This window comes from Rana temporaria, chromosome 1, assembly GCF_905171775.1.
Source record: "Rana temporaria chromosome 1, aRanTem1.1, whole genome shotgun sequence".
In the NCBI taxonomy this organism is placed as follows: domain Eukaryota; kingdom Metazoa; phylum Chordata; class Amphibia; order Anura; family Ranidae; genus Rana; species Rana temporaria.
Window position 1 is genome coordinate 641520223 of NC_053489.1, and position 23518 is coordinate 641543740.

General features: G+C 42.8%; 2 gene segments (V, D, J or C); both read right to left on the bottom strand.

Annotated features, from left to right (window-relative positions):
- Positions 1-5197: 5197 nt before the first annotated feature.
- LOC120943329 lies at positions 5198-5702 on the bottom strand. The segment is given in 2 exon segments: positions 5198-5568; positions 5654-5702. Coding segments are annotated over 2 exon segments (420 nt in total).
- A 7012-nt stretch (positions 5703-12714) lies between these two features.
- On the bottom strand, positions 12715-13463 carry LOC120924510. The segment is given in 2 exon segments: positions 12715-13274; positions 13360-13463. Coding segments are annotated over 2 exon segments (357 nt in total).
- Between the last annotated feature and the right edge of the window lie 10055 nt (positions 13464-23518).

A 23518-nucleotide genomic window follows, 5' to 3' on the forward strand; every position in this document is an offset into this window, starting at 1 on the left:
TCTGCAGGAGGAAGGAGCACTGGAGCACAGCAGGCATTGAACTTGCTGTCTCCCAACAAGGTAAGTATCCTGATGTGTTTTTTTGTTGTTGTTGTTTTTTGTTGTTTTGTTTTTTAAAACAGAGAAACAACAGAGTCTCATTAATTTTGTAGATTACATGTAAGCTCCTCCAAGGAACAAGGACTGTGCATTGCCCCGGGTCACTTTCCTTCTATTTCCTTTCCTTATCAATCCACAAGAGCCTCCGAATACAAATAAATAGCAGCATAAGCATCTTTTATGTTGGTATGATTCAAGTGATAATAGTTCCGTGCAAATATTATTATCTGTCTGGTATACAGTTTTAAGCAGCACTTTATACATTGGCATACCTCCTTTAGGCCTCAATCCATCATGTCAGTATGGTCACCTGCTAAATAAGCTCCATCCACAGGCAGCTTAAAGCGGTAGTACATATTTTCCCCCTCAAATGCTCCTTCTTAATAAAGCCAGTACAAGCTTAAAGGGTTTGTAAAGGAATATTTTTTTTTATCTTAATAGCTTCCTTTACCTTAATGCAGTGCTGTTTTCATGTCCTCATTGTTCGTTTTTGCTCTCAAGTTGCTGTAATTCTTCTCTGATCTCCACACTTACTGGTTGTCTGTTTCCTGATAACCACAGTGCTGGGAGCTTTCTCTCTGTGGTCACTAATCAAGGAGGTGTGATTACTGTGTGTCTAAAACCCCACAGCACCAATCAGTTTCGTTTTCCAAACCATCACTGCCCTGTATTGGCTCTGTGGCTCTGTACAGCAGAGAAGCAGGAAACATGCAAAAATGAAACTAGAAACTACAGGTACATTATATGATTCATTTGTATCTATTTTTAATCGTTTTTTAAAAGGAATCAGTTAACTATTATGTCTCTATACCCTGTAAACAGTCATTTCAGAAAAAAAAAATGTTTTATTTACAACTCCTTTAACAGAACACTCAGTATTAATATTACCCCCCTTAGCATGTTTCTTACTTTTCTTTAAGTAGTTTATAAAATATTTCTTCCTGGGAGAAGCCGGTGCCATGTTAGGTAATGTTTTCCGATTCCACTGTGCACTGTACTTCCACCTCTTCTGCCTGATCCTGCGGTAATCTCGCGCATGCGCAGTCATTTGTTTTGATCCTGAGGTTTCTATAGCAGCCATGTCCCCGTATTTTAGCAGACCTGCACATGTGAATTGGACTGTAATCTCACGGGATCATGAAGCAGTGCCACAGAGAGAGGAGGATGGAGCCAGGGCATGTAATGAAAGGACTGACCGCTCAACGTGCGTGCCGTAAATAGGGGAAAATAGGCGCATGCGCCAGTGATGTCATAAAAAGGAACAGTTATGGATTACAAGAGAATGGAGAAGGTTAGAATCCATGTACACACAACAATCAGTAGACTGTGGGGGTTTTTTACGAAAGGCAAATACACTTTGCACTACAAGTGCAGACTACGGGCCAGATTCACAAAGAGTTACGCCGGCGTATCAGTAGATACGCCGACATAACTCGCAATCTAAGCCCGTCGCATGTTTAAGTTTATGCTCAAACTGAGATACACTTAAACCTACCTAAGATACAACGGCCTGCACCGTCGTATCTTAGGGAGCAATATTTCCGCTGGCCGCTAGGTGGCGCTTCCATTGAGTTTGGCGTAGAATATGCAAATTAGTAGATACGCCGATTCACGAACGTACGCTTGCCCGTCGCAGTAAAGATACGCCATTTCCGTAAGAGGTATGCCGTCGTAAAGATAAAGCTGCCCCCCTAGGTGGCGTATCCTATGTTAAGTATGGGCGTCATTCCCGCCTTCGAAATTTTGAAATTTTTACGTCGTTTGCGTAAGTCGTCCGTGAATGGGGCTGGACGTAATTTACGTTCACGTCGAAAGCAATGACGTCCTTGCGACGTCATTTGGAGCAATGCACACTGGGATATTTTACGGATGGCGCATGCGCAGTTCGTTTGGCGCGGGGACGTGCTTCATTTAAATGATACACACCCCCTACCCGCCAAATTTGAATTCCGCCGCGTGATTTACGCTACGCTGCCGCAACTTTACAGGCAAGTGCTTTGTGAATAAAGCACTTGCCTAAAAAACTTGCGGCGGCGTAACGTAAATGACATATGTTACGCCAGCAGAAAGATCCGCTGAATCTGGCCCTGTAAGTGCAAAGTGCACTTGAAATTACATTGAAAGTGCACTTGGAAGTTCAGTCGCTGTAAATCTGAGGGGAAGATCTGAAATGAGGGGAAGCTCTGCTGATTTTATCATCCAATCATGTGCAAGCTAAAATGCTGTTTTTTATTTTCCTTGCATGTCCCCCTCGGATCTACAGCGACTGCACTTCCAAGTGTACTTTCAATGCAATTTCAAGTGTACTTTGCATTTATAGTTTGCACTTGTAGTGCAAAGTGTATTTGCCTTTAGTAAATAACCCCCTGTGTGTCTTAATGATTTAAATAGGGAAAATTCATCAGGGTGAGTTTACCACTAATTTAACTTTCCAATAAGACAGTTTAATTCAAAGTAGTTTTACTTGTGAAAATTTTATACATGAATGTTCATTGGTCAAATCCAACTGTAAATGGATAATGATCTTCTAAACCCTGTTCTATATCAAGGCTGGATACTAATCAAGGAAACTGAATTGTTTAGTTAAGGATTAAACCAACTAGTCCAAACATGCAAGTAAATTGTGGATCTAAAAGAAGCTTTGGGTCTCTGTTCAGGCTTTCACAGTACCGCCGACTAGATGGGAGGCCATCTTGACTCCATACATACTGTAAAGGCATTGGAAGTATCTCATTCATTGCACACCGTGCAAAGCCGGATGTCATAAGAATGATAGTAGACTCTGCCCAAGCCACGCCATCCAATGTGTTTTGCCCCATCCCAGGGTGTGATCATAGTGATCAGGTAAACTGGATCTTATTACTTCAGGCTCCAGTAATATGAAATGTAGTAGTTACACTGGATTACCAATAGATGGCAGCAAAAACATATTTATAAATTACATAATGAAATTCAATGTAGAGGTAATGGATACACAACAAGGGTTTACGGAGCAGTCAGACTTGCTTTATCTTCAGGGGTGTCACCCACTTCTAGAATCACTTTATTTTGCATTGAATGCATATGTCTATCTATGTCTATCGGATCTTATTTAATATTAGGGATGGAAAAAAATTACTTTATATCTCCTGCGCTGCAACATGTGCTTATCAAATGTATAGCTTGTTAGCACTGCTATATAATCCCCACAACCAAAGTAAATTATTTTTTAAATGAAATAGTGCAGCACTAAATCTTACCTCTAAAAATGTTGTGCTGAATAAAGATATATATTACATTCCTCTCTACTTTTTGTGACGGGAACGAGGGACACCTTTTAGAAAACATATGTAGGCATAGGACACACCCCTGCCACACCCTCTTAAAGGAGAATTGTATCCCCCTTACATCAATGCCCCGCTTACATCAGTGTCTTGCTTACATCACTGCCCCCTTACATCAGTGGCAGTACCCCCCCTTAGAATCAATGCCCCCCTTACATCAGTGTCCCCCTTACAACAGTGCCCCCCTTACATCGATGCCCTGCTTACATCAGTGTCCTGCTTACATCAGTGCCCCCCTAAATCTGTGCCCCCCCTTATGTAGCGCTACCCCCTCAGGAGCCGCTGGTTGATGTTGGGATCGGCGTATTAAGTTACCTCTTTAGTGTTGTCTAGGGGTGTAGTTGATGAGTAGAGTAGTGAGCGAATGTCCAGTCGATGAATAAGGGTTTTCAAATGCTTTATTTCCAGGCCCAACATGGCCAACATCAACATATAGTAGAGCAAGAAGGTTGATGAAGAAAGAGAGAACCTTACAGTATCAGGCCTGGATATATGAGGAAGAGCAATCCTGCTCTTAGTAATACAATAGTACAATGATAGTAGTTACAGTTTAACGCCACTCTAGCCAGAGTGGGTTAAGTGCCTCCAGACAGACTCCTATCACAAGCCTGGCAGCCGAAGTGTCACTTTAGATTGCTGGGAGGAACAGTCCTCTGCCACAGACCTGGCTCTAGGGCCTCTGCCACAGGCCTAATACTTGAATGAGGTGAGCGGATTGAGCGAATCCTCCCAGTAAATTTAGTTAGGGTCACCGGGTGACAGTTGAATTGTACCTGTCAATGTCCCGGTCACCAGATCCCCGATGGTTCGTTCAAGCCCCGTTGGATAACCTGCCTCCGGGTTCTCCTCAAGCCGACCCCCCATCGAACGGCACACAGCCTGGGATCTCCTCAATGGAGTTGGGAACCCAGTAAGTCACTGGGGCCCCTATCAGGAACATGGAGCTCCGCGTAGCATGTAACCCTGGCCTGGAAGGCCATTGCCGGGGTCCGTTGGATGCGCACACCCTGAAGGTGGGTGCCGAACCTGGAACTTGGAACCTGCAAAGAACCAAAGAAAATGCTGTCTGCCCCAGATATACTCTCCCCCAGCATGCACAGCGAGGCTCAACTCCTCTAATTGGCTGCTGGGGAAAAGTGGCTCTGCCAGAACCCCTCCAGCGCCACCTGTTGCCCAGGGGTGGAAACGACAACCCTGGAGCGCAGACTGACCTATAGGACAGTTCAGGAATGACAGCAGCCCAAATTTAACAAATTGCCAATGGGAGCAAAATAACTCTCCCATTCCCCACTAACTTTAGCGTAGTGACCATACTGAAAGTAAGGGGGCGCTACACTTATATCAGTGTCCTCCATACATCAATGCCCTGCTTACATCAGTGCCTCCCCTTAGAATCAATACCCCCTTACATCAGTGCCCCCTTATGTCATTGCACCCTTACATCATTGTCCCCTTACATCAGTGTCCCCTCTTACATCAGTGTCCCCTTACATCATTGTCCCCTTACATCAGTGTCCCCCTTACTTTAGAATCCCCCCTAACATCAGAGCCCCTCCTATTATCAGAATCACTTTTACATCAAAGTCCAACTTACATCAGTGTCCCCTTTATATTAATGCCCCACCTTACATTACCCCATAGTGTTAATACTTGGGAGGCACGGGAACCTTCTAGAAAAACTTTTTTGCTTTGCTCAGTAAAACCCTAAGATTGGAGAAAATGCAGAGCACTGATATCAGTCTATCTATAGAAATAACTGATATTTGTTCAGTATCTTATATGTGATGTGAAATGTCATTGCTGATAAAAGAGGAAGGAGGTTTTTGTACGGCTCTGTATCGCTGTGTGAGAGGGTAGCTGTTACTCTGCTGACAGAGATACATTGCTTCATCTTCTTCCTTTATGTTGCTGATCTTAAGAGTGAAATCTGTTCCTGAATACGATCCACTGAAACTGGTTGGGGCTCCAGACTGCAGATTGGTTGCCCAGTAGATAATCAGTGTTGGACGTTGTCCTGGTTTCTGTTGGTACCAGTTTAAGATGTTGCTGATACCAGTACTGGATTTACATGACATGGTGACTGTGTCTCCTGGATTTGCACTTAAATAATTTGGAGATTGTGTCAGTGTAATATCTGCCCAACTCCCTGAGGATAAGAAAACATGAAACATTTAATATCTATGCCCAGAAAATATAACAATTCATCCAAACCATTAAAATGATGTCCTCACCCTGAATATAAAGCAGTATGAGAGGCAGCAGAACCCCCTGAGAAGCCATCTTGATGTCTCTGCACTGACACACACAGACTACTGAGATGTCACCTGTACAATGTCTCCTATATAACAGCTGCAATCATTAGGGGGGAACCCCCCGACATCACATATGCATACCTCCCAACTTTCTGAGATGGGACTGAGGGACACCTATCAGCAAAAGTATGTAGGCATAGGACACACCCCTTGTCACGCCCCCTTAAAGGAGAATTGTACAAAAAAATAAGATTGGTTAAACCCACAAGTGCTTTTTTTACCACTACTATTTCTTTATATTGGCTTTTGGAATTTACAAATGCAGCAATTTAGAAATCAGATGAAGGGTTTAGCACTGGGAAACACTTTTTGATAGATAAAAAGTGCATTTTATATACATCTATATAGATCAGACCAAAATGAGGGACAAATGAGGAGAATGAGGGACAGAGGGACATTGCTCCAAATCAGGGACAGTCCCTCGAAATCAGGGACAGTTGGGAGGTCTGCATATGGGGGACAGGAAACATGCAAATTAGATCTCATCTTCATACGTCACACTTCACTTCTCTGTGTTACAGAATTATAGAGAGATTCTCATACACAAGGACACATTAGTGATATAGGAGCCGGACACTGAATACAGCGGGGGACCCGACACCCAACATACCCTGAATTGTGTCACATGTGACAGAGGCGTTGCTAGGGGGGTGTGGGGGGTGCGGCCCGCACCGGGTGACACCCGCTAGAGGGGTGACACCATCCCGATTAAAAAAAAAAAAAAAAATGTATTTTTTAAAAAAAAATGTAATTCTTTTTTTTTTTAGTTGACGTGTGGGGAGGGCGGCTCCCCCCCCCCGCGACTGCAGCAATGAACGCCGCAGAATCGGAGCGCCGAGCGCCGCGGTACAAGAGGAGGGGGGTTGTGGGGTGACACAGCAGCACCATCCATCCCCTCCTCTCACAGCCACGGGCTGTTGCTCGGCAGTCGGTACACAGGCACAGCCCCCTCCTCTCTGTTTGTGTGTACAGAGGGGGAGGGGGCCGAGGGGACTGAGGTACTGAATGGGGAGGGGGGGTGTTTGCACTTGGGGGGATTTCACTGAAGGGGGGGTGTTTGCACTGAGGGGGGGGTTGTACTAAGGGGGTGTTTGCACTGAGGGGGTTTTCACTAAGGGGGGTTTGCACTGGGGGGTTGCACCGAGGGGGTTTGCACTGAGGGGGGGGTTGCAATGAGGGGGGGGATTTGCACTGAGGGGGGGGTTGCACTAAGGGGGGTGTCTGCACTGAAGGGGGTCTGTGTAACATGCAGGGGTCCAGAGGTGCAGGTGGCTGTGTAATGTAAAAGGGGTGCAGTGATGCAGGGTGCTGTGTAATGTAAAGGGGTCCAGAGGTGCAGGGGCTGTGAGATGTAAAGGGGTCCAGTGATGCAGGGTGCTGTGTAATGTAAAGGGGTCCAGAGGTGCAGGGTGCTGTGTAATGTAAAGGGTCCATGGGTGCAGGGTGCTGTGTAATGTAAAGGGGTCCAGAGGTGCAGGGTGCTGTGTAATGTAAAGGGGTCCAGAGGTGCAGGGTGCTGTGTAATGTAAAGGGGTCCAGAGGTGCAGGGTGTTGTGTAATGTAAAGGGGTCCAGTGATGCAGGGTGCTGTGTAATGTAAAGGGGTCCAGAGGTGCAGGGGGCTATGTGATGTAAAGTGGTGCAGGGTGCTGTGTAATGTAAAGTGGTCCAGAGGTGCAGGGTGCTGTGTGATGTAAAAGGGTCCAGAGGTGAAGGGGGCTGTGAGATGTAAAGGGGTTCAGTGATGCAGGGTGCTGTGTAATTTTAAAGGGGTCCAGTGATGCAGGGGGCTGTGTAATGTAAAGAGGTCCAGAGGTGCAGGGTGCTGTGTAATGTAAAGGGGTCCAGTGATGCAGGGGGCTGTGTAATGTAAAGAGGTCCAGAGGTGCAGGGTGCTGTGTAATGTAAAGGGGTCCAGTGATGCAGGGTGCTGTGTAATGTAAAGGGGTCCAGTGATGCAGGGTACTGTGTAATGTAAAGGGGTCCAGTGATGCAGGGTGCTGTGTAATGTAAAGGGGCCAGAGGTGCAGTTGTGGAGAGGGGTACACAGTAGTAACAAAAATATATTGTAGGATACAGAGGTATGCAGGGGGCCCAGTGGGGTGTTTTTACATTTTAACGTGGGGGGGGTGCCAGATATTGGATCCGCCCGGGTGCCAAATGCTCTAGGTACGCCCCTGGCCTATAGGATCCTGAGATGTGAATTCCGGTTCTGGAGAAAGAGAGGTGGGGGGGAGGGGACAAAGAAAATGGAGAGAAAGAAGAAGGGATGGAACGAACAAGAAAGATGGATAGGGAGAGAGAGAAAAGGGGAAGAAAGGAGAACAGAGAGCAAACAGTAGGGTAAAAAATATTTGAAAAATGTTATTGGGGGGGGGGGGGGGGTGACACCATACTTTACCGCACCAGATGACACCAACCCTAGTGACGCCACTGACATGTGAGATTCTGCAGGAGGAAGGAGCATATATTTGATTCAGGTAAGTATTCAGAAAGGTTAAATATTTTTTTTATACAATATAGAAACAATAGACTTTAATTTTGGTATGGAGATTACATTGTAAGGAGCAAGGACTGTACACTGCCCCAGGCTGGTTCCTATCCATGGGACCATTCATATAAAATACAACAACACTCATATATACAATGATTGTAATATAAAAATTAGATTGGAAAACTCTAAAACTCAAAAATGCAATAAATATATTTTATTCAAACATTTGTGTACTGGTCTGCAGCATTGCGTTCAAGTTCCTGATGACACCGGGTTCACTCCAGACTCTGGATGTTTGCCATTTTCCCAAAGGGGGAACTCAATAGCACCTTTGTTCGTCTGTAGAAACAAACCTTGGCAATGAATAACTAAAATATTGTTTTCTATATAGGCCCCTAATTATGGATTAAAATTGCTGTTTTAATTTAGGAAGTAACAAATTAAAAATGTAACTTTATTAAAATGTAAGCAATAACTTTAATCAACATTCACGTTAACAAAAATCCTTCCTTATTTTCAAATGGCCAGTCCATTAAAAGGAAAATGTTAAGAATTAATTAATTAATTTGTTCACCCAAAAGTCAGCAACATAACCCATCATCCCCAATATTTTAGGCCAGGCTGAAGATCTAGATTCAATATGAGGGTTAAAGTGGTAATAAAGTCAGATTTACCACTTATATTGAGTAGTAAACCTATATTAAGGCTTACCTGAAGGTACTGTGAATATCTCCTAAACTTTCACTGTTTAGGAGATATTAACGCAGCATGCAGCTGGTGATATCCATGGCGCATGCGATCTGAAGGTCTGACATACCGTGCTGGACCTTCAGAGCCTGTGCTATAAATAGTGACGTCATCGCGCCCCCCTGGCCACTCATGTAACAGGAGGCTGCAAACCTGCAAGGAAGACCTGGTGAAAATGGAAGCCCTCTCAGCATGCATCTGGAGGGCTTCATTTTTAGGTAAGTCTCTGATAATGTGCTAGTATGCGAGGCAGGGGAAATTTTCTTTTTTTTAACTGTGGTTTACTACCACTTTAAAGTGTAAGTAAACCCTCCTATCATGTTAAGGCAAAGAAAGCTGCCATCTTTGTCTCTGTTTCATCTACAACTGCCATGATGCTGAACATGTGATCAGTTATGACACCAGCCATTGGATAGTTTGACAGTTTGGTTGAGAGCGCAACCAATGGGAGAGTTACATTTCCAGAACATGCCGGAAATGAAACGGCTTTATGGAAGGGTTTACTTCCACTTTAAGGTATTGTGAGGGTGTCGCTTCAAGGGTCAAGCTTTAAAAGAGGTTTAAAGTTAATTCGCCAATATGATTTAAGTGCTTTCCACCCACTTCTATTCCTCAACAAATACCTTTCCATCAGAGCCGGTTCACACTGGGGCAGCACAACTTGCCGAGCGACTCAGCATTGAGTAGGAATGTAGGAATAAAAGGGGCTCACATAGTGTAAAACCTTAATTTATTTGTTTAAAATAAGTGAAAATACACTTACAATTTGTTCAAGTTTGCAGAGCACATAAAAGCCGGCCAGCTTAAGCATACACAGCCCGTATCCGGGTAGAGGAAAGACGCGGTGACGTCAGAAAACCGCCTCGTCTTTCCTCTACCCGGATACGGGCTGTGTATGCTTAAGCTGGCCGGCTTTTATGTGCTCTGCAAACTTGAACGAATTGTAAGTGTATTTTCACTTATTTTAAACAAATAAATTAAGGTTTTACACTATGTGAGCCCCTTTTATTCCTACATACCCTCGGATGGCTTATCGGGAGTCCTTCTAAGGATACGAGTTACGAGGTTTCCATCATCTGGGCTTCTTATCGGACACCATCTATCCATATCTCTTACCAGGCTGTTTTTGATCTCTTATAATTTGGAGATCAACTCCATTCGGTAAGAGGCTTGATTTGACTGTGGTGGAGGTTCTTTCCTTTCAAGCACTCTCTCGTGTGGATTTGTTATACATCTGGGAGACTGTTTACACACAATTTGCCTTTTCTGGACTTATCAACACGAATTTATTATTATGAACATTCATGTGTTTTTATATACTCAATATTTTTTCACTTTAGCGCAATCTCTTTTATTTTTAAAATTTTTATGGCCTACACTCAGCTAGAACCCCCCCTAAAATTGTTTAATGCCCCATCAGAGGGGTGAGGAGTCTGATTGAAGTGGGCCTATATTTTTGGCCATGTAATACTCACTCCAATGCTAGTAAATGTTATCATAATGATGTGGCACAAGGATGTTTTTGGAATTGTGATTGCAATGTTTGTTTTGGAAATTTCTATTTGTAATTTTTTGTTTGTCCCCACAGTTTCCCTCCACGCCACAGGAATGGCAGACTGTGGCTTCTCAATTTGCCCAGCGGTGTGATTTTCCGAACTGCTGAGGGGCAATCGATGGGAAACACGTCCGCATAGTGCCGCCACCCCGTTCGGGGTCGTACTATTTTAACTACAAAGGTTTTCATAGTATCTTGTTGATGGCGGTGGTGTCGGCACAGTACGAGTTTCTGTATGTGGACGTGGGGAAGAACGGCCGGCTGTCCGATGGGGGAGTGTTCGCGCAGACGGAGTTTGCCAAGTGTCTACAATCTGGTGGTCTGGAACTGCCACAGGATGAAGACAATTTGGAGGGACTTCCGTTTGTTTTTCTCGCGGATGAAACTTTCGGGCTTGGACCTCACCTCATGCGGCCTTTTCCCCAGAGGACCCTCACCCCGGAGAGGAGGGTTTTACATTTTCGGCTGGCCAGAGCTCAGGGGGTAGTCGAGAAAGCCTTTGGGATACTCGCCAGCCGGTTACGCCTGTTCCAGACAGCGATACACCTGCCGGAATATAAATTGAACACTGTTGTTTATGCCTGTTGCATTTTGCACAATTTTTTACGCAGGCACTCCCAGTCGTACCTAGCCAACATTGGTGCTGAGGCAGGACTACCCTCAGATACCTTTCCTGGCATGGACACTGGTCGCGCTGGCTTGGCGCCCCAATCTGCTCGTGAGGCACGTGACAAATATGTTGAGTACTTCATGGGTCGGGGGGCCATTGCTATGCCTGAAAATATTTCTTTCTAATTCGGCCCCCAAAAGAAAGAAATATTAATTACCTAATAAATAATTTGACCATTGGAATTTATACAGTTGTTTGTCATTCTTGCTTTGGTTTCATTTTCTCTGTCTCCCTGGTTCTCCTTCTAGCGCACTTCTAGTGCCGAATGTAGTTCTCAGTTTTCTTAAATTAACACAATTGCACAGTAGTCACACATGTACATACTGGTATAGAGCATAGAAAGAAGAAGCCACTCCATTTTATCTTTTTTGGGGGTTTTATTCTGTGCTCAACCTCCCTAAATTGTTTTATTTCTGGTAACAAAATAGACAAGTCTTTGTTTCTGCACAAGTATTTTTTAGATTTTTTTTGTATTTTTTTTTACATTAAAAAAAAAAAAAAAACCTAGAACAAGCCAAAATTTCAAGATGCACATATTTTGACTGGCCAAATGGGGAATTCTCTCCTGATACCATCTGTCAACATGTGCTATCTGCCATCATGGGTGATCGATGGATGTGTTTTGGGGGGCATACCCTTCCTTTCACCTACTTGAGTAGCAAGGAAAGGCTTGAACCCACAAAGCAAAGCCAATCGATATCCTGTGATGGCAGATAGCACATGTTGACCCACTGTGTGCCTCTCGAAATTTTGGCATATGGAATCTTCAATCAAAATTGGTGTGCCAAACATCACATTGAAACCGTGTTTTTTTTGGGGGGGGGGGGAAATTGGTGTGATAACTTGGCAAAAAAAAAGAAAAAAACAGGCTAAACTCCAAAAAAAAATATACAAAAAAAAAATTAAGTATATAAAACATTGGTGTGATAACTTGGCACAAAAAAGCAAAACAAAATTGTGTAGTACAAAGAAATATTTTTGACATCTGGCTAGGGAAAAATGATTCCAAAAAAGGAAAAAAGCAAAGGCAAAAAAGAAAAGAATTCTGTATGGGAGAACGCTGGCTAAATAGCATCAGCTAAACAACGTGTTCATTCTAGCAATAGAGCGAAGAAACAAATGCTCAGCAAGAAACGGAACACTACTTTGAAAAATGTAGAATGTGCCATCTCAAAAACGAATGCAAGGTTTACAAGAACGAGCGCTCCCGTCCCCTCATTTAGTCTGAGCATGCGCGGGTTTTGAACCGACGCTTCGGCTTTTGAACCGATGCTTTTCTGTACTAACCATCGGTTTGGTCCGATCGGGCAGCGGTCCATCGGTTCGGGTTTGAAGCATGTTTTAAAATTTTGGACCGAAGGAAAACAGACTGATGGCCTATACACACGGTCGGTTTGGTCCGATGAAACTGAACTTCGGTTCATTCTCATCGGTTCGGTCCGACCGTGTGTACGGGGCCTTAGTCTCACACCTGTTCAGGGATGGTTTGTATTCTAACCCATGCACTATCCACATCACTATGAGGTTCTTTACGTAGTGATAGTGCATTTGACTGTCACAGTATTTATAGTGTTGATACTTGGGAGGCACAGGAACCTTCTAGAAAAACTTTTTTGTTTTGCTCAGTAAAACCCTAAGATTGGAGAAAATGCAGAGCACTGATATCAGTCTATCTATAGAAATAACTGATATGTGTTCAGTATCTTATATGTGATGTGAAATGTCATTGCTGATAAAAGAGGAAGGAGGTTTTTGTACGGCTCTGTATCACTGTGTGAGAGGCCAGCTGTTACTCTGCTGACAGAGATACATTGCTTCATCTTCTTCCTTTATGTTGCTGATCTTAAGAGTAAAATCTGTTCCTGAATACGATCCACTGAACCTGGTTGGGGCTCCAGACTGCAGAGTGGTTGCATATCTGATGATCAGTGTTGGACGTTGTCCTGGTTTCTGTTGGTACCAGTGTAACGCATTGCCGATACCAGTACTGGATTTACATGACATGGTGACTGTGTCTCCTGGATTTGCACTTAAATAATTTGGAGATTGTGTCAGTGTAATATCTGCCCAACTCCCTGAGGATAAGAAAACATGAAACATTTAATATCTATGCCCAGAAAAAATACCAATTCATCCCAACCATTAAAATGATGTCCTCACCCTGAATATAAAGCAGTATGAGAGGCAGCAGAACCCCCTGAGAAGCCATCCTGATGTCTCTGCACTGACACACACAGACTACTGAGATGTCACCTGTACAATGTCTCCTATATAACAGCTGCAATCATTAGGGGGGAAACCCCCCGACATCACATATGGGGGACAGGAAACATGCAAATTAGATCTCATCTTCATACGTCACACTTCACTTCTCTGTGTTACAGAATTATAGAGAGATTTTCATACACAAGGACACATGACTAAAGGATTCATCAACCTGGGTCCCTACAATTTAGAATAAAGACACAGACTGAGTGACATGGGCTTTATATGGCCACATAAGCCAATTTTATTAACCAAAGAATAAAATAACATAACCTTAAAACATACCAATAAGTGCAAATTCAACAATGTAATGCCCAACAACAAGAGGTCTTTGGGTGTCCTTACTGTGGTGTTCCGGCCTTGAAAAAAAATTAAAAGCCAGCAGCTACACATACTGTAGCTGCTGGATTTTAATAAATGGACACTTACCTGTCCTGGAGTCCAGCGATGTCGGCACCCACAGCTGATGTTTACATCAGCTGTCGGGTGCTGCGCCGCCATTGTGGGTAGGGTAACCCGGCAGTGTAGCCTTTCGGCTTCAGGCCGGGAACCCTACTGCGCATGCGTGAGGCCCCCGCTCCTCTCTCCTATTAGCCCGGCAGCCAGGGGAGAAGGAGGGAGCACCGCAGTGACGTCCCCAATTTTGGCACCGGAGGGGGGAGGAATCAGATGAGCGGAAGTTTCACCTTTGGGTGGAACTCCGCTTTAAAGTGGTTGTAGACCCTTTACAACCACTTTAACCTACAGGTAAGCCTAGATTCAGGCTTACTTGAAGGTGCTTGAAATATCTCCTCAACCTACACGGTTTCGGAGAAAAAAAAAAAAATCACGGGCGCCGATGTGCAGGCGCACTTTAGCAACGGCGATCGTGCCGTTCCTAATGAAGGCAGTGCCATGACTGGTGGCTCCTGCGTGCATGCGTGGGAGTGACATCATCACGGCTCTGGGCAATCACAGCGCCGGAGTCGCGATACCCGGAAGTTACAGCCGGGATAGATTGCGGCCAGCCGAGCGGTGAACGCGGGCGGCTGTGGGGGTTTTCGATCTGAGGTGAGTATTACATAATGAGCTAGCTCATTAGGCCTATGCATATTAGCTCATTAGGCCTTTGTCTTGCAGGTGGTGCTTTTTCCTAGTGGGTTTACTTCCTCTTTAAGGCACAATTTTAACATCACACATAATTCCATATTCCCCTCCCCCAGAGACCTTGCTCCTGGGAGAACCACCGCTAACCAAGTGCCGCCATACCTTAAATGAACCCCACACTTTTGTTTCAATTTTTTTTTATTAATAATTTTCTCAAATACCAAAAAAATTACATTTATCCAAGATTCGTTTGCATATACATTGTTCCCATTAATTATTCAATATACAGAATCTTGATAAATATCTATTAGTTACTTTATCATTAAAACAAAATACATTTCATCATTTATCCTACTATCTTCCATGTCCATTCATCCTCACATCCATTCAAAAGAAATACATTTTTACCCCTACATTCTCTCAATTTGCAAGCTATTATTGTTCTAGCTGCCGTTGTCATGTAATGAAAAATATCCTTCTTGATATTCTTTATAGAATCTGGAATCAAAGATAGTAATGAATTGTCTATGTTTAGATCCCTCTCTGTTCCCGATACTTTCCAATATATTTTGTGAACTTGTTCCCAGAACTTTCCCAGAACCAAGTGACAACTAGGGATGAGCTTCGAGTTCGCCCGTTCGGCAAAAAACAAACAATTTGGGGTGTTCGCGGCAAATTCGAAAAGCCGCGGGACACCCTGTTAAAGTCTATGGGAGAAATCTAAAGTGCTAATTTTAAAGGCTAATATGCAAGTTATTGTCCTAAAAAGTGTTTGGGGACCTGGGTCCTGCCCCAGGGGACATGTATCAATGCAAAAAAAAGTTTTAAAAACTAACGTTTTTTCGGGAGCAGTGAATTTAATAATGCTTAAAGTGAAACTATAAAAGTGAAATATTCCTTAAATTTCGTACCTAGGGGGGGGTGTAAAGTATGCCTGTGAAATAGTGCATGTTCCCGTACTTAGAACTGTCTCTTCACAAAGTGTAATTTCTGAAGGAAAAAAAGAGTCATTTAAAAATGACTCGCGGCTATAATGAATTTCGGCTCCCGGCAATTCAGAGAGAATTCATTTATATAAAAAAAGCGTGGGGGTCCCCCCAAATTTAATACCAGGCCCTTCAGGTCTGGTATGGATATTAAGGGGAACCCCACCGTCAATTTAAAAAACATGACGTGGATTTTAAGAGGGAACTCCACCCCAAATTTTTTAAAAAGATGGTGTGGGAGTTCCCCCAAAAATCCACACCAGACCCCTTATCCGAGCACGTAACCTGTCTGGCCGCAGAAAAGAGGGGGGGACTAGAGAGCGGCCCCCCCCTCCTGAACCATACCAGGCCACATGCCCTCAACATGGGGAGGGATGTTCCCCATGTTGATGGGACAAGGGCCTCATCCCCACAACCCTGGCCGGTGGTTGTGGGGGTCTGCGGGCGGGGGGCTTATCAGGATCTGGAAGACCCCTTTAACAAAGGGGACCCCCAGATCCTGGCCTCCCCCTATGTGAATTGGGTAATGGGGTACCTTGTACCCCTACCATTTCACGAAGGAAGTTTAAATAATGGTAAAAATACACACACACACACCGTGAAAAAAGTCTTTATTAAAAAGAAAAAGAAAATCCAGCGTGATAATCCACTCTCGATCCCCGCTTCCAACGTGGTCTCCAATGGGGATCATGTGACGGGTGGCCCCGCCTCACCTATGTTGTATAAGAAATGTCACTAGCTCCAGCTGTGTCATTCGCCGGGCTGTCTCCGTGGAGACAGACGGCCGCGATGCTGCCGCTCTGGATCCCGACCTGGATGATCTTCTCATCGCTGGACTGGAGAGGAGATCACCCATCGCTGGATACCGACAATGTTGAAGCGGGGATCGAGAGTGAATTACCACTTCTGGATTTTTTTTTTTTAATAAATTACTTTTTCCACGGTGTGTGTGTGTGTGTGGTGTATTTTTACAATTATTTATACTTCCTTTGTGAAATGGTAGAGGTACAATGTACCCCATTACCAATTCCCATATGGGGGGCCAGGGATCTGGGGTCCCCTTTGTTAAAGAGGTCTTGCAAATTCTGATAAGCCCCCCGCCCACCCTTCCCTTAAAATCCACACCAGTCCCAGAAGGGTCTGGAATGGATATTTGGGGGAACCCCATGTCATTTTTTTTTAAATGACGGTGGGGGTTTCCCCTAATATCCATACCAGACCTGAAGGGTCTGCAATTGAATTTGGGGGACCCCCACGCTTTTTTTTCTTTTATGAATGAATTCTCTCTGATTGCCATGAGCCGACAATTCATTATAGCCGCGAGTGATTTTTAAATTACTTTTTTCCTTCAGAAATTACACTTTGTGCAGAAACAGTTATTAGTATGGGAAACAAGCGCTATTTCACAGGCAACTTACACCCCCCCCCCCCCCATGGTACAAATTTAAAGGAATAATTCACTTTTTTTTTTTAATATTTCACTTTTATTGTTTCACTTTAAGCATTATCAAATTCACTGCTCCTGAAAAAACTGCCGTTTTTTAAAACTTTTTTTGCATTGATACATGTCCCCTGGGGCAGGACCCAGGTCCCCAAACACTTTTTAGGACAATAACTTCATATTAGCCTTTAAAATTGCACTTTAGATTTCAAACGTTCGAGTCCCATAATCTTTAATTGGGTTCTAAAGTTCACATGAACATTTGGTGTGTTCGCAGGTTCTGGTGCGAACCGAACAGGGGGGTGTTCGGCTCATCCCTAGGTGACAACCATACCAGATGTGGTCCATAGTCCCCCTTTCGACCTTACCATCTCCAACAAATATCTGTTTGTCCACTATTTATTTATTTAACGCTATTGGGCTCCAATACCATCTCATTGCTATTTTATCATTTATTTCTTGTACTTGATTGCTATAGATTTTTATGAATTATTAAAAAATATCTTCTCCCATTCTATCTCTGATATTGATCTTCCTATTTCTTTTCCATTTGTTCATGCTTGTTAGCTCTCTAAGGGTCCTGAGGGTCCTTAGATATTTATTTAACTGTTTTTTGTTCATCTAATAAAATGTGTTCAAAATTTAGTTTTTGCCTATTTATTATTATTAAAAATAATTCTATATTTGTTGCAATGTATGTTTTTTACTTGATGGTATTGTAGCCATTTGTGTTTATGTTCAGGTCCCAAATCTTGCATTTTTGGGTATTTTCCCTTCCACTAAGATCTGGCCACCCTTGTGTTCTCCAATATATTCCATTTTAAGTATTTTGTGGTTGCTAAGGCTGGTGGGAATTCTGGATTGGAGAACAATGGCGTCATTGGTCCCATCATAGTGGGATAGGTTCCCCTTTTTAATTGTGCGTCCCATATTTTTAATGTAGCTCTTACAAAGATTGTTCATTTTTTTTTCCAGGTCTCAAGTGAGGGGTTTTATCCAAGGGTAGCGCTTTGAGTTGAATACCTATAATATCCTCTTCTAATTTAACCCATTGTTTGTCCTCCATATTTTGATACCAGTCTACTATCCTTCAGAGAGGCGGCTTGTAAATATTTTGAAAATCAGGTAGTGCTACCCCTCCCTTTTTCTTAGTTCTAATTAAAATTTCCCTTTTGATTCGTAGTGTTTTTTTGGGCCCAGATAAAACTTCTATTGCTCACCTTAGATCAACCATTCGTTTTTTTGGAATAGCTAAAGGAACAGTTTGGAATATATACAACAATTTTGTAAAATATCCATTTTTATTATATTATTTCTTCCCATCCATGAGTGTGATATTTTTTCATATTTTTGTAATAATTTTTTTTTTTTGAATTGTCACATTGTAATTCAGTTCTTGTATACTTGTTCAGATCTCTAGGGATATAAATTCCCAGGTATTTAATCGCTACTTGCTGCCATTTAAACAGAAAATCTTTTTGCAATAATATTTGTATTTTTTCTATTAGCGACACATTTAGCATTTCAGATTTTCATAGTTAACTTTGAAATTACTCAGGCCCAGATTCACAAAGGGCTTACGACGGCGCAACGCCATGTACGCCGTCGTAAGTCCTGATCTGGGCCGTCGTATCTATGCGACTGATTCTTAGAATCAGTTACGCATAGATATCCATTAGATCCGACAGGCGTAAGGCTCTTACGCTGTCGGGATCTTAATGCAATTTTTTTTTTTCGCCTCTAGGTGTCGCCTTCGTCATTTTCTTCCCCGTTGAGTATGCAAATTAGTTAGATACGCGAATTCCCGAACGTACGCGCGTCGACGCAGTGAAGTTACGACTTTACCTAAGGTTTACGCGGCGTAAGGGTTTGCCCCTGCTATATGAGGGCAACAAATGTTTAAGTATGGCCATCGTTCCCGACGTCGAAATTTAAAAATTTACGTTGTTTGTGTAAGTCGTCCGTGAATGGGGCTGGACGTCATTTACGTTCACGTCGAAACCAATGACGTCCTTGCGACGTCATTTAGCGCAATGCACCCTGGGATATTCTTTGGGATGGCGCATGCGCATTAGGTTCGGCGCGGGAACGCGCCTAATTTAAAATGCTATATGCCCCTACCCGCCTAATTTGAATTAGGCGGGCTTGCGCCGGGGGATTTACGCTACGCCGCCGTAACTTTACAGGCAAGTGCTTTGTGAATCAAGCACTTGCCCATAAAACTTGCGGCGGCGTAACGTAAATGAGATACGTTACGCCGCCGCAGAGATGCGGCTATCTAGGAGAATCTGACCCCTCAATTTCCTAAATCTTTTAAATTCTTTATTAAATAGGTTATTGTTATAATGGGTTAGTAACCATGTAATTGCTGATCCTCCAAAGACCCTTGACCTGCCATCTGCTGTGACAAAATTAGCAACATACACCATTTTGTAAATTCTCATTATATACATATATATACATTTTATTATTATTATTATATATTTTATTGAATATTTTATGTTTATTTAAAAAAAATGTTTTTTTGTATAAACTTGATAAAAACTTTAGACACAAAATTACAACGACTTACCTATCCACCTCGGTAACCCCTAACACCAGGGCGGGTGGGTGGGAAGCTGTCACTTCTCCTGACTCCTTGGAATGTGAGAGAACTACCTCACCGCAAAGACCCTCTCATCTGAACTCTGCCCATTCAACCTCTGCCTCCAATCAGGTAACGGCTACACCCCCACCAAACACACTGACCCTGACCCTGTTCCTCCCTTATGCCACGTACACACAACCGGAAATTCCGCCAAGAAAAGTCCAATGTGAGCTTTTGGTCGGAAATTCCGACCGTGTGTAGGCTCCATCAGAATTTTTCTGTCGGAATTTCCGCCAAGAAAAATTTGAGAGCTGGTTCTCAAATTTTCCGACAAGAAAAGTTCTTGGAGGAAATTCCAATCGTCTGTATGCAATTCCGAAGCACCAAAAACCACACATGCTCGGAATCAAGTCGACGCATGCTCGGAAGCATTGAACTTCATTTTTCTCAGCTCGTCGTAGTGTTGTACGTCACCGCGTTCTTGACAGTCAGAATTTTGTGTGACTGTGTGTATGCAACACAAGTTTGAGGCAAAATTCAGTCGAAAAAAAATCCACGATTTTCTTGTCGGAATTTCTGATCGTGTGCACGTGGCATTAGTCATGCCGCCCCTCCATTCATTTTCTCCTTTCAGGTCTCACTTTAGTGATATAGGAGGGGACCCGACACCCAAAATTGTGTCAGATGTGAAGATTCTGCAGGAGGATGGAGCACTTGAAGACAGCAGACATTGAACTTGCTGTCTCCCGACAAGGTAAGTATTCTGATGTGTCTTTTTTTTAGAGTCCCTTTATTTTGGAGATTAAATTGTAAACTCCTTCAGGCTCGGTTCACATTAATGCGATGAGGGAACCCTGCGAATCCACTGCGGGTTCCTGCATCGCATTTGACCCTCAGGCAATTCACACTGCCCTATGCGAACCGCTGGGAGTATCAATACAAAGTTAATGACACCCCCAGATCGAACTGTCAATTTGGACTGGAATCGGATCACATGGGTGTGGACATCCATGCAGTCTGATTCTGGTGAAGACCAAAAAAAAAGGTCCTGCATGACTTTGGTCCGAATGTGATGCAAATTCAACCATACAATCTGTATTGCTGAGTTTGAATCGCACAGACATCGCATGGTTTTTATTAAAAACCCATCAGCGCAGCCTTATCAGTGCAGCCTCACTGTGCACATCAAAGAAAACCAATTAATATACACTTATTTGGATTTTTTTTACAAAAGATATGTAGCAGAATAAATTTTGACCTAAAACATTTTATAACAGAAATTGTAAAAATAGTGTTTTTTTTTTTTCAAAATGTTCAGTATTTTTATATTTATAAAGGAAAAAATTAAAATAAAACAACGATTTTCTAATACCACTAAAAGAAAGCTCTATTTGTGTTGGGAAAAAAATGACATACATTTCATTGAGGTACAGCATTGCATGACTGATCAATCTCCAGTTGGTTTTGGACGGAGCAGCTCCGATCCTCCTCTTCTCGGGTCCCTCTTTGCTGCTCCTGGCCCCTCCCTCCTATTGAGTGCCCCCACAGAAAGCAGCTTGCTATGGGGGCACCTGAGTCGAGCTGCAGCTCCCCGTGTTCATTCAGACATGGAGCTGAATACACACACACACACCGTGGAAAAAAGTCCTTTATTAAAAAGAAAAAGAAAATCCAGCGGTGATAATCCACTCTCAATCCCCGCTCCAACGTGGTCTCCAATGGGATCATGTGACGGGTGGCCCCGCCTCACCTATGTTGTATAAGAAATGTCACTAGCTCCAGCTGTGTCATTCGCCGGGCTGTCTCCGGTGGAGACAGACGGCCGGCGATGCTGCGCTCTGGATCCCGGACCTGGATGATCTTCTCATCGCTGGACTGGAGAGGAGATCACCCATCGCTGGATACCGACAATGTTGAAGCGGGGATCGAGAGTGAATTACCACTTCTGGATTTTTTTTTTTTTAATAAATTACTTTTTTCCACGGTGTGTGTGTGTGTGTGTGTATTTTTACAATTATTTATACTTCCTTTGTGAAATGGTAGAGGTACAATGTACCCCATTACCAATTCCCATAGGGGGGGCCAGGATCTGGGGGTCCCCTTTGTTAAAGAGGTCTTGCAAATTCTGATAAGCCCCCCGCCCCCCTTCCCTTAAAATCCACACCAGTCCTGAAGGGTCTGGAATGGATATTTGGGGGGAACCCCATGTCATTTTTTTTTAAATGACGGTGGGGTTCCCCTAATATCCATACCAGACCTGAAGGGTCTGGCAATTGAATTTGGGGGGACCCCCACGCTTTTTTTTCTTTTATGAATGAATTCTCTCTGAATTGCCATGAGCCGACAATTCATTATAGCCGCGAGTGATTTTTAAATTACTTTTTTTCCTTCAGAAATTACACTTTGTGCAGAAACAGTTATTAGTATGGGAAACAAGCGCTATTTCACAGGCATACTTTACACCCCCCCCCCCCCCCATGGTACGAAATTTAAAGGAATAATTCACTTTTTTTTTTTTTAATATTTCACTTTTATTATTTCACTTTAAGCATTATCAAATTCACTGCTCCTGAAAAAACTGCCGTTTTTAAAACTTTTTTTTGCATTGATACATGTCCCCTGGGGCAGGACCCAGGTCCCCAAACACTTTTTAGGACAATAACTTGCATATTAGCCTTTAAAATTAGCACTTTAGATTTCAAACGTTCGAGTCCCATAATCTTTAATGGGGTTCTAAAGTTCACATGAACATTTGGTGTGTTCGCAGGTTCTGGTGCGAACCGAACAGGGGGGTGTTCGGCTCATCCCTAGTGACAACCATACCAGATGTGGTCCATAGTCCCCCTTTCGACCTTACATCTCCAACAAATATCTGTTTGTCCACTATTTATTTTATTTAACGCTATTGGGCTCCAATACCATCTCATTGCTATTTTATCATTTATTTCTTGGTACTTGATTGCTATAGATGTTTTATGAATTATTAAAAATATCTTCTCCCATTCTATCTCTGATATTGATCTTCCTATTTCTTTTTCCCATTTGTTCATGCTTGTTAGCTCTCTAAGGGGTCCTGAGGGTCCTTAGATATTTATTTAACTGTTTTTGTTCATCTAATAAAATGTGTTCAAATTTAGTTTTTGGCCTATTTATTATTATTAAAAATAATTCTATATTTGTTGCAATGTATGTTTTTACTTGATGGTATTGTAGCCATTTGTGTTTATGTTCAGGTCCCAAATCTTGCATTTTTGGTATTTTCCCTTCCACTAAGATCTGGGCCACCCTTGTGTTCTCCAATATATTCCATTTTAAGTATTTTGTGGTTGCTAAGGCTGGTGGGAATTCTGGATTGGAGAACAATGGCGTCATTGGTCCCATCATAGTGGATAGGTTCCCCTTTTTTAATTGTGCGTCCCATATTTTTAATGTAGCTCTTACAAAGATTGTTCATTTTTTTTTCCAGGTCTCAAGTGGGGTTTTATCCAAGGTAGCGCTTTGAGTTGAATACCTATAATATCCTCTTCTAATTTAACCCATTGTTTGTCCTCCATATTTTGATACCAGTCTACTATCCTAGTCAGAGAGGCGGCTTGTAAATATTTTGAAAAATCAGGTAGTGCTACCCCTCCCTTTTTCTTAGTTCTAATTAAAATTTCCCTTTTGATTCGTAGTGTTTTTTGGGCCCAGATAAAACTTCCTATTGCTCTCCTTAGATCAACCATTCGTTTTTTTGGAATAGCTAAAGGAACAGTTTGGAATATATACAACAATTTTGGTAAAATATCCATTTTTATTATATTATTTCTTCCCATCCATGAGTGTGATTATTTTTTCATATTTTTGTAATAATTTTTTTTTTTTGAATTGTCACATTGTAATTCAGTTCTTGTAACTTGTTCAGATCTCTAGGGATATAAATTCCCAGGTATTTAATCGCTACTTGCTGCCATT